Here is a 12,860-nt window from a genome sequence, read left to right on the forward strand (position 1 = left end):
AAAACATATGAGCCTCTCTGCGTGCTAACATTTGCAAAAAATCTCGTTTCCGTATCTTGAACTGTTTTAGAGATATGACGATCGTTATGACCATATGAGCAAGGAGTTGAATTTCGGCGTCGCGCGCGATCTTCCGTCGGATATAAAACGCAGTAACTCGAGAACGAAATGCGATACCATTCTGCTCTCAGTTTTAAATAAAATTGGATATCTTATTTTCATTTCATTCACAGCAACGTACGAGCTAAAATCAACCGTATGAAAAGTTTACGCAATGCGTTTTGTATCAGCGAATTCTTTGAAATTACGTGCAATGTTTAACTTAACGTTTAGCATGACAGGTAGCAAAAAGAAATTCGGATACTTTTATGAGTTAAGATGACAGACTTTAAGATGTGAAGAAATCAATTTTTTCACCTATTACTTTCCGAAAAACAGGATGATAAGCATTTTTTTCATAGTGACTGGAACTCCGTCTGCCAGTTGCACCACTTTCAAAACTTGTCAAGATGTGACGGAAAATTTGTATCACTAATTATGCAGAGCTGGAGTGACTTGCACTGGACAGCTTCCGTGGAGAGCTGTACGGAATCACAAAAAATAAAAGTAAAAACTGGCAAGATAAGATTAGGACTGGCGCACTGAGATAGCCGTTTCGTCCAATTTCAGTAATACAAATGTGACATAAAGTCTCGCACGAGTCGGGTGCCATTTTTTTTTTATTCCGATTTTGGCCGTCTAGGGACCGCGTTAAACAACTATTTTTCAATGTACATTTCTCCTACTGCGCACCTCCTCTTTTCTCTTCTGCCAATATGTCTTCATCCTCTCTCTGTGCTGCTCCCTTCGGTCTTCTGTCCACACTGTTCCTCCAGTTCTTCTCTTCTTCACTTCAAATCCTTCAAAATGTTGAATTTTGTCTCTCATTAAGTCTCTGTTGGTTATATCATCTTCTCCTATACCCATCTCCTCTAAGCCTGCTTTGACTTCTTTGAACCAGGTAATTTGGATTCTGGGGTTCTTGTCAAAAAACATGAATATTTTCTTTGTCAGCCTTTCATCATTCATTCTTTTCAAATGGGCGTAAAAGGTTACTCTTCTCTTCCTCATAGTATCTCCCACTTTCTCAATTTTGTCATACACTTCTCTATTACTTCTAAGCTTCCAAGTCCCATTCTCAAACCTCGGCCCAAGCACTCTTCTAATGATTTTTCGCTCCTTTTTTGCTATAGCTTCCATTTCCTTGTTAGTGTTCATTGCTAAACATTCAGATGCATACAGACACTCTGGCTTAATCACAGTGTTGTAGTGCCTTATTTTTGCGTTAATTGATACTGACTTCTTGTTTTACACATTCTTTGTTAGCTGGAATGCCATTTCCATTTTTCTTGTTCTTGTTTTATTTCCTTCTTTATCTGAAGCATTGGGCTGGATGATTTCCCCTAAATATTTGAAATTAGAAACCTTCTTTATCTGGCCATACTTTGTAATCATATTGTTCGGTGCCTCTTTTACATTGGTTAGGTTCTCTGTCTTTTCAAAGGAGATTTTCAGTCCTGCTTTTTCTGCTGTTTCATTCAGAATATTGATCTGTTAGACTGCTTCTTCCAAACTTCCTGCCAGAATCGCTAAGTCATCAGCAAAAGCGAGGCAATCTACTTCTAATCCATCCTTTATTCTTCCTAATCTGATTTTTTGTATTCCTTCTTCAGTCGTTTTCTTCCTCCACTCTCTAATAACTTTTTCTAACACACAGTTGAATAGGGTAGGTGACAACCCATCTCCTTGTCTTAATCCTGTTCTGATTTTGAATGGTCTGGATACCTCACCACGGAACTTTACTTTTGCATAGGTATCCGTAAGAGTTTCTTTGACGATTGCGACTGTTTTCTTGTCTGCTCCAAACTCCCTAAGGATGTTAACCAAGGTTGTTCTGTCAACGGAGTCGTACGCCTTCTTGAAGTCAACAAACGTGATAAAGATGTCTTTTCCTCTTAATCGTCTATATTTAATAATTAACTTCAAGTTTAAAATTTGCTCCACACAAGATCTTCCCTTCCTAACGCCTGCTTGGTATTCACCAATTTCTTGATCAAGTTGTTTCTCCAATCTGTTTTGTAGGGCCTTAGATAGAATTTTATACGTTACCGGAAGTAAAGATATCCCTCTGTAGTTATTTGCATCGGTTTTATCCTCTTTCTTGAAGATGGGGTGGATTAATGCAGTTTTCCATTCTTCCAGTATACGTTCCGTTCTCCAAATCTCATTGATTATTCCCAGTAGTTTTTCTTGAGTTGTATTATCCACACTTTTCCACATTTCTGCAATTATCATGTCTTCCCCTGGTGCTTTATTATTCTTAAGGTTTTTAATGATTTCTCTGATTTCTATGAGGCATGGGGGTTCAGAATTATTGTTTACTGTGTTTGGGGTGTTGGCTGGTAATTTTTCAATAGGTTCCTGACAGTTGAGGAGTTGTTCAAAATATTTTGCTAATATTTCACAATTTTCTTCATTATTCATTGCCAGTTTTCCACTGGTATCTTTAAAACACAGATTTGGTGCTACATATTTTTGTAGTTTCTGTCTGAATGTGCTGTAAAAGGATCTGTTATTGTTTCTCTTAAAATCTTTATCCATTTGTATAAGTTGGTTCTTTTCAAATAGTCTTTTTACTGATCTAATGAGTTTTGCTGTAGAAGATCTTTGCTGTTTGAACTCCAGGTAGTCCTTATCACTTTTGGTTGAGTGCCATTTCTTCCATGCCTTCATCCTTTGTTCTATTGCTTCCTCACTTATCTCATCCCACCATTCGTGTTTCTTTCTCTTTTTCATTTTTGCGACTTCTTGTGCAGATCTTATCATTCCTTCTTTTATATCTTCCCATTTATCCGAACATATAACTATGTTTTGACAGAATTCTTCTCTTTTCTCTTTCAAGATGTTTGCATCTATCTTTTGAGTTTTCCTGTTTTGTATTTGTTTCTTTCTTTGTGGTATGAAATTTAATTTGATTGTCGATAAGTAGTGGTCAGTTACAATGTTTGCCCCTTTCCGAACTCTCACATTCATTATTTCTTTTTGATTATAGTGTGTGATAGCTATGTGATCTATCTGGAACTCTCCAATACTTGTGTTTGGTGATTTCCATGTTTTCTGTTTCTTAGGAGGTTTTTTGAAATTTGTAGACATTAATTTTAAGTTATGACCCTTGCATAGTTCTATTAATCTTTCTCCATTTCTGTTTGTCCTTTTGTGAGCCGGGTAGTTTCCTACTGTTTTTTTGTATTTTTTTTCTTGGCCTGTTTGTGCATTGAAGTCCCCAAACATTATTTTCACATTTGATGTTGGGATTTTAGAAAGTTCGTGGTGTAGAGATTCCCAATATGTATCTACTTTCTGAGGGTTTTTCTTATTGTCATTGTTGATGGGTGGGTGGCAATTAATAAGTGTATAGGTTTTATTTAGGGCGCGGAATGTGAGAAAAGACAAGCGTTCATTAGGTGACTGGCAGTCGGTTATTGAGTTTACCCAGTTAGATTTCACGATGAAGCCTGTTCCAAGGTGGGGAAGGCCTCTTCCACATGGGTTCCAGCCTTTCTTTCCTTTAAATATCCTTTATCCTTCATAATCCATTAAATCTTCATCTGTAAATCTGGTTTCCTGCAGCGCACATATTTGGATTTTATATACCTTCAAGACTTTGGTGAGCTGCTTCAGTTTTCCCGGCTTCAAGAGCGAGTTAATATTTAGGGTTCCAAAGAAATGTACGTTGTTTTTCTTCAGTTTAGAGGATTTTGAATTTCTTGAACGACATGGTGCTTCAGGCTCTCCAGAATCCTTAGGCCTGATTGCGCTGCTGTTAGCGGCGGAGGATTGGTTACCTCTCGGAGTAGTTCTATCTAGAGAAATTGACATCATGCATAGTTGTTTGAAATTCAGGGGGGAGATGGCTTTTTGGGCCATTCCGAGGTTAAAACTGGGATTGTAAGTTCCAGAGTGTGTGTTCAGCCGCTCCTAACATGGAGAACAGACGGTGTTTGTATCCGCTCCTCTAGGAGTTCAGACGCTGCATTCCGTTAGTTTTTGGTCCGCCCTGGGTATTTCATTTCCCCAGTGCCACCTATATCTACGAGGCATTGCCCTATCCGCCACCTGGGGAGGCGCCCGATGGGGGTACTAACAACCCCACACGGGTGCCATTGTGATAATAATCAATAGTTCCACAGTCACATCGACTTGGTCGCAATAGTAAAAGCCAAACACCAGGCAAGGAATGACTCTATTGCTCACGTGTCGCGTTTCGCAATTTATCTATCACAAGGTATCCAGGAGCGATTACCGGACGCAGGCATGGCGTGTCAAGTTGTATGTGAATCGCTCCTGTGTGGATAAATTCCGGAACACCTCATATAAGCACTAAAGTCACCCGTTGCCTGATTATTATTATTATTATTATTACCATTGCGACACAGTCACCCTGAATGCATAATTGCTGCTTGTTTTAATTTCAAGTTTGACGCCAGGTAACAAATGACAAAAGAAATTTTTTTTTTCATGTGATATAATTACAAATTAACAGTTTTCGGATTTCTTTCCTTCACTTACTTCTTGCAAAATTTCATCATTATAGACCAATCGGAAGTGCCCTATAGGTTTTGATGAGCGAGTTTGCGAGTATCAAGATACGTGACCTAGACGGCCGTACCTTTTGACTGCACTGACTTAGAAGCTAATGTTTATTACACCGCCAAGTGATCTAGGCATTAGTACGTGACATAAATTCAACTTACTACATACAGCCGTTCCTCAGAAAAAAGTGTCTTAACAGACAGACTGGCACACAGTCAGATACAAAATATTTTTTTTGTGTGATATGATACAAAATTTACAGTATTCGGATTTTCGTCGTACTGTGAAGCCTTCATTCTTGCGACATTCATGGTTCTATTCCCTGTAGGTTTAGCTCAGTGGTTTGTATCAAAATGTGTGACATGAATGGCTTTATCTTCTGACAGCATTGAGTTAGAAGCGTCAGTGTTTTACACCGCCAAGGAAGGATAGATCTCAGTTATTATTGTTGTGGTCTTCAGTCATGAGACTGGTTTGATGCAGCTCTCCATGCTACTATATCCTGTGCAAGCTTCTTCATCTCCCAGTACCTACTGCAACCTACATCCTTCTGAATCTGCTTAGTGTATTCATCTCTTGGCCTCCCTCTACGATTTTTACCCTCCACGCTGCCCTCCAATACTAAATTGGTGATCCCTTGATGCCTCAGAACGTGTCCTACCAACCGGTCCCTTCTTCTTGTCAATTTGTACCACAAACTCCTCCCCAATTCTATTCAATACCTCCTCATTAGTTATGTGATCTACCCATCTAATCTTCAGCATTCTTCTGTAGCACCACATTTCGAAAGCTTCTATTCTCTTCTTGTCCAAACTAGTTATCGTCCATGTTTCACTTCCTTACATGGCTACACTCCATACGAATACTTTCAGAAACGACTTCCTGGCGCTTAAATCTGTACTCGATGTTAACAAATTTCTCTTCTTCAGAAACGCTTTCCTTGCCATTGCCAGTCTACATTTTATATCCTCTTTACTTCGATCATCATCAGTTATTTTGCTCCCCAAATAGCAAAACTCCTTTACTACTTTAAGTGTCTCATTTCCTAATCTAATTCCCTCAGCATCACCCGACTTAATTCGACTACATTCCATTATCCTCGTTTTGCTTTTGTTGATGTTCATCTTATATCCTCCTTTCAAGACACTGTCCATTCCGTTCAACTGCTCTTCCAATTCCTTTGCCGTCTCTGACAGAGCTCAGTACGTGACACAAATTTCAACTTGACACGTATACCCGTTCCTCAGAAAAACGTCTTTTAATAGTCGGGCAGACAGACAACAATGTGATCCCATAGTGGTTCCGTTGTTACCGATTGAGGTACGGAACCGTAAAACAATAGAAAATAAATAAAAACTCCTTAAAAGTTGCGATTCCAGCTCACATTGCACTTTGGCTAACCTCGCTCCGCCGTGTTTATGTTGCAGGCACTCATCGCGATGGCATCGACGTCCGCTGTGTGCAAGGTGGCGCTGGTGCTGCTCCTGGTGGCCGCTTTGGCAGCCTCTGCTCCCAGCTACCCAGACTATGACAGTGAGTACCGGAGCGGTCTCCACCCCTGCCCTACCTGCGTGCATGCGGGCGCCCCGCAATGGCAGCTGTGCATAAATACCGGGACCACAGGAATGGAATATCGATGCTATAATGGCTCACCCCTTCACAAAATTGTTTCGCGGGCTGCTCGCTTTTTATTACACGCGGGAGAATCGTACAATAAGGCAAAATAATTTATCTATACCATGGTATTGCAGCAGGAATGTTAAAATTTCACGACGATACGGTTTGATGTTCGCGCTAAAGAGTGTATTTTGTTTTCATGTATAGCTCTAGCGAAATGTAATTTGAAGTTTAACTAATCAAATATTGCTTTTTTTGCTTTGTTTCACAGAGTTTTAACAAACTGCACAACCTAGGTTTCGGGATATAAGACCTTTTTCAAGTACATTACTGATTTCAGAGATAATAAAGCAAAGATAAACATGATGATTGTGCAAATACAAATTCCTTAATATATCGACCCTTGGCTTTAAGTAAAATTTTTTCAACGACATTTCATTTTTTTTTATTAACTGTTTTTGTCAAATTACACTACTGGCCATTCAAATTGCTACACCAAGAAGAAATGCAGATGATAAACGGGTATTCATTGGACAAATATATTATACTAGAACTGACATGTAATTACATTTTCACGCAATTTGCATGCATAGATCCTGAGAAATCAGTACCCAGAACAACCACCTCTGGCCGTAATAACGGCCTTGATACGCCTAGGCATTGAGTCAAAGAGAGCTTGGATGGCGTGTACAGGTACAGCTGCCCGTACAGCTTCAATGCGATACCACAGTTCATCAAGAGTAGTGACTGGCGTATTGTGACGAGCCAGTTGCTCGGCCACCATTGACCAGACGTTTTCAATTGGTGAGAGATCTGGAGAATGTGCTGGCGAGGGCAGAAATCGAGCATTTTCTGTATCCAGAAAGGCCCGTACAGGACCTGCAAAATTCGGGCGTGCATTATCATGCTGAAATGTAGGGTTTCGCAGAGATCGAATAAAGGGTAGAGCCACGGGTCGTAACACATCCGAAATGTAGCGTCCACTGTTCAAAGTGCCGTCAATGTGAACAAGAGGTGACCGAGACGTGTAACCAATGGCACCCTATACCATCACGCCGGGTGATACGCCAGTATGGCGATGACGAATACACACTGCCAATGTGCGTTCACTGCGAGGCTGTTGGGATCCAGGACGCCGTTCCGTATAACCCTCCTGAAACTAACGATTTCATATTCTGCTAACAGTCATTGTATCTCGACCAACGCGAGCAGCAATGTCGCGATACGATAAACCGCAATCGCGATAGGAGACAATCCGAGCTTTATCAAAGTCGGAAACGTGATGGTACGCATTTCTCCTCCTTACACGATGCATCACAGCAACGTTTCCCCAGGCAACGTCGGTCAACAGCTGTTTGTGTATGAGAAATCGGTTGGAAACTTTCCTCATGTCAGCACGTTGTAGGTGTCGCCACCGGCGCCAACCTTGTGTGAATGCTCTGAAAAGCTAATCATTTGCATATCACAGCATCTTCTTCCTGTCGGTTAAATTTCGCGTCTATAGCACGTCATCTTCGTGGCGTAGCAATTTTAATGGCCAGTAGTGTACATATGGAATTATGGAATTCAGCTGTTAGACTGACATGACTAAACATACCAAGAAATAAAGTTATGCTTCATGGATTGAGGTCCAAAGTTTTACTTCTGTCTAGCAGTTCCATTATCATGTAAAAGAGGTGAATAATTAATTGGGTTTGCTGATTTAATAATAGGTGTGCGGATATACACATCTGATTTTTTTTTTTTAACTTCTAGAATTTCTAACTCGCTCATGCTTAACTTTATTCCTTATTATGTTTAGTCGTGTTAGTTTAATTGCTGAATTGTGCAATTTTTTTTAAAAAAAAGGTCCTTGAAATAACTTTTAGTTATGCCAAGGATCGATACATTAAGAAGTTGACATGTTTATTTTTGCTTTATCTTCTTTGGAATAAGTAATATGCTTACCACCCGTAAACTAGACTCTGCAGTAACTATAACAAAAATTTTGAAAGAAGGCAGAAAAACAGTGTTTGTTTCGTTAATTTACAAATTTTTACCAAGAACCCACAGTTGATTCACTTAAAATGATTCAGTTAAAATAATCTGAAGCTTTGTCTGAACTGCAAAGCAAACTGGGGCGTATGTCGTCAGCTCGTGAAGAACAGCGAAGTGTAGTTTGACATTTGCTGGCAAAAGGCAGGAACATGCGTGGCCTGTACGGGGACGATAGTACGGACCGTAGCAACATTCCCTCGTGATGTGTGTTCTTCCAAGAGGCTCGTGTAAGCCTCTGTGATCCGCCGCGCTCCAGGCGGTCGGTAACAGCTGCAGAAGTCGGAGCCATTGGCACAGCAATTCTGAACAACAGGTGTGCACGGCTGCTAAGGCCGGTATCACACTATCAAATTTCTTTGTCAAAAATCTTTGTCAAAGATATTTGATGGTGTAGTAGGAACTTTGTCAAATGTCGTCCAATATTTGATCAAATCTAGGGCCTCGCTGTAGATATGATCAAAGAAATCGCTTGTCTTCTGTTCACTGCAATGTTACATGCTACCACGTGGAGCGCTAGCATCGTTGCAGCGTTCTGTCGTCTGTAGTGTTTTTATAAACATTGCCGAAAATACAATTGGTGTCTACTGACAACTACAAAATTATTAGAGATGTATGAAGCTGATGAGACGCTTTGCAACGTGAGGCACGCTGAATACAAAAATAGATTACGAAGATTGGAGACCTGACCTAACATAACCTAACCTAACATAACATAACCCTTTCCTGTAGCAAGGAATCGGAGTGTTGCAGTGAGCCTGTCTTCTGAAGATGTAGCAGTTCTTAAGTGAATATTGTGCTTTGTGATATGAGGATACACTTCACTGAGCACATACAGAAATGTATGCTCATCCATTCTTAAGTAATTGATGTATGACTTGACGTCTTCCACTGTAAGCTCACGTAACAAGTTTTGTTGAATGCTTTTAACGTGTCGTCGTAAAACCCACGGCTTCCCCCAGGTTAGATTAGTTTTTCGTTCCATAGATCCGTGCTGAGGAGATCCTCGTGGATGTGGAACATGTCAATTCTTTTAAGCTGAAATAACAATACTAATAGTATCAATAAATACAATACATCATTTGTTTCTATTAAAATTTTCATCAGTGGAGTAGGAGTTGGCCACTAGTAAGTCTGTCAGGCTCCCTTTAGACTGATCTTTATTGGTAACTAAATTTTTTATGTTTGCTGGCAAACTATTGAAGATGAGTGTTCCTGAGTAGTGGAACCCTTTTGAACTAAAGTAAGTGCTTTTAAGTCCTTGTGCAGATCATTTTTGTTCCTGGTATTGTATGTATGAACTGCGTTGTTTGTTGAAAAAAAAAGAGATATATTATTTAGGACAAATTTCATTAAGGAGTAAATATACTGAGAGGAAGTAGTTAGTATACCCAGTTCTTTGAAGAGGTTTCTGCAGGATGTCCGTGTATTTACTCCACAAACAATTCGTATTACACGCTTTTGGACTCTGAAAACTTTTGTTTCACTTGAAGAGTTACCCCAAAATATTATACCATATGACATTATGGAATGACAGTATGCAAGCATTTTCATTTTTATGTTGCCTATGTCTGCTAACACTTGAATTGCAAATACAGATTTGTTAAGGCATTTCTGCAGTTCTGTGGTGTGCTCCTCCCAACTGAATTTATTATCAAGTTGTAATCACAGGAATTTAAGACAGTCAACCTCGTATGTATGGATCCTTTTTTTTCCCCATTTCTTTTCCGCATGTGCACACAATGCAATTGCGGTACGTGCAACTACTGCGTTTAATGACAAGTTGTTGTCAGCCATCTTGAACTTTGACGAAAAATTTGATGACAGTGTAATACCCCTTCTAGCGCTACGTCAAAGATCTTTGTCAAATATATTTGACGGAATATTTGATCAAATCTTTGACAAAGAAATTTGATAGTGTAATACCGGCTTAACGGAAATGGTTCCCATGCAGCTCCTGGGTCAGTGACAGGCGGTACGGGTGAAACCTGTGTCAGTCTACTATACGCCACACAGATGTGAGACGACACCGGCGACTGCAGCAACGGCTCGTAAGCTGACATGAGGATCGTGGCGTACTGCAGCTAAAACAAACACCTCCGTCTCCTCACTTCTTGCAGTTCTTCGTCTGTTACTGCGGCGCTGCACCAAGCTGCCTGTTTCCCGAAGTCGTTGTTCGGCACGTAAGAACGTAATGGCTGCCGGAGCTCTTCGCCTAGGATACCTCAGGGCGTACGCCATGGCTGCTTCAGTGGCACCGTGTCGGCACTCGCCGAGCATCAGCAACATGTCAACGTACTCGTCGTTCGTGTATGCCGTCTTCATCCGATGTCGGTAACTGTGGTATATTGAGCCCCGTTTGTTTGAGTGGCTCGAACTGTCGGGTATTCGGCCGTGCGCGGCGACAGTCGGCAGTCTAACAGCGCATCGAGCAAGCTCCTCACTCCGTGACATTGGCGACGTTCCAACTCGGCCGCACCACATTTAGAAGGCGCACTGCGTTATGCGCAGCGTGTGCGGTTTCTGCCCCTGAAACTTTGAAGGGTTGTAGCTGTCAAACTAAAAGAGATAGGAATGTAATTTAAATTGATGTATACACAGCTGCTGTTACTGACCCCGGTGCATGATAGAAACGACTACTGTTCCATTTTAAAAATTGTAGCTTTTTGCTGTAACTTTAGCTAATAACACAGTAAACTATGTCAATAGCTCCGCAGACAGTGTAAAATTTCTTATGCTGACCTACCGCAATAAATTTTTCCGTCGCCGGTTTACTTCGTGACTTACAGAGACAAACACATTTAGTGAAACACCCTGTATATAAAATGTGCGTGCGTGTGCGTGTTTGTGTGTATGTGTGTGTGTGTGTGTGTGTGTGTGTGTGTGTGTGTGTGTGTGTGCGTGAATTTCGTTTCTGCAAGGTGCAGCTGGAGTCAGCCCAAACCAATGCTGCTCCTCATGATTTCATGCGACGCCCAAAGTAGATGGAAAGCATCGGTGATTTTTAAAGTGAAATTTGCAGTGTTCATTCAATAGAACGGCCCCAAATCAGTCTAGTGCGATATTCGCTTTACCAGTATGTATTAACAAAGACAGTGAAACACGAAGAACAGCGACTACTCCAGCAACGATAGCCCCTCCCTGATCTGCGTTCTCTGCTACCGCCATGTAGTAGCGCGCTGATCAGTAGCTGCTGGAGTACCTGGGCGCTCCTCGTGTTCTGCTGTTCCTGTTAACATATATCGGTAAAACGAACATCGCACTAGACTAACGCGATAGCGTTCAGTTGAACGGGCACATAACCTTCCGATTTGAAAATCGTTTTGCTTGAAGTGGGAAACAAACTGACGCATGAAACATGTGATGGGCAGAATTTCCTTGGGCTGACACTAGCTACACAACGCAAAAACGAAATTGCAAACATGTGCGAAATACAAGAGAAAATGCGCCTGACGTCTACTAGGAGAGACGCCTGGTATATTTCCAGGTTGACTCTGCAATGATATTACAATGAAATTAATACCACTAGCTGCATACAGGCGTTGATATAAGTCAACGTGGACATTCGAAAATGTGTGCCCCGACTGGGACTCGAACCCGGGATCTCCTGTTTACGTGGCAGACGCTCTATCCATCTGAGCCACCGAAGCCACAGAGGATAGTGCGACTGCAGGGATTTATCTCTGGCACGCCTCCCATGAGACCCACATTCTGAACTTTCTGTCCCGCACTATATTCATAGTGCCCCTGCCGATTATACTGATTACTCGCGGCTTTTTGCCGATTTCCGTAAGAGCTCGGGCCCTGTTTCTGCATCCGCACAGAAGAAGAAGATCAATGGCCGGTTAGCCTTAATGAAGATCAGTTCTTTCCGACATGCCAGAAAGAATATATATATAAGATACCATCTTCATACATACATCCGCAATGATATTATAAACCTTTAGAGATGACAGAGGAGATAGAGTGTAACGACCACGTCGAAAGTTGAAAGCGAAAATCGGGCAACTTTCAGAGGCGGTAGTATAGACCAAAACAAGGAAAAATACGTCCAGTTATTTTATCCATCTTCAGAAGCTAATCAAAACTGCATGAATTTACGTAACAAAAAAACTGAATCTGATGCAACAGTACTGATTTGAAATTGGCCCTGGTAATAAAACAAAACTCGATTAGTTTTAAAATAATAGTCCCTGTGCTAAATGAATGCTATCCCCGAAATAATAAAATTTTTTACCTTTATCTGCGCAGTGGTAGCGCTCTTCACATGGCTCACTGTTAGTACTTTAAACTGTATAGTTAGCATACAGCTATTGTGCAAGGCTGTTGCTCAGCATACATTTTAATTAAATCGGCTACGGCTGAGACAATAACTTCTTGAGCAAAATAGTTAATCAAAAATGACATGGATCTGGGAACTCGTATTGACTTGTAATAAGTAACAATACAGCATTAACTTTAAAGCTTGTATTTTAACTCATTGAAAATTAATAACGCTCAAAATTAACACACAGTAAACTAATTATACATTAACAATTAGCTTTACAAAATCATTGGGTGCGAGTGCTAAACATTGT

General features: G+C 40.8%; 1 protein-coding gene across 1 annotated transcript in view; it reads left to right on the forward strand.

Moving 5' to 3' along the window:
* LOC124719043 (short neuropeptide F) overlaps positions 1 to 12,860 on the forward strand; it is a 559,557-nt gene that overhangs the window by 390,913 nt on the left and 155,784 nt on the right. Inside the window, exon 2 of the mRNA XM_047244715.1 lies at positions 6,060 to 6,165. Coding sequence (XP_047100671.1) covers positions 6,072 to 6,165 — 94 coding nt within the window. The 5' untranslated portion in view covers positions 6,060 to 6,071. The remainder of the gene's footprint in view (positions 1 to 6,059; positions 6,166 to 12,860) is intronic.

Source organism: Schistocerca piceifrons, chromosome 10, assembly GCF_021461385.2.
Source record: "Schistocerca piceifrons isolate TAMUIC-IGC-003096 chromosome 10, iqSchPice1.1, whole genome shotgun sequence".
NCBI classification, from domain to species: Eukaryota; Metazoa; Arthropoda; class Insecta; order Orthoptera; family Acrididae; genus Schistocerca; species Schistocerca piceifrons.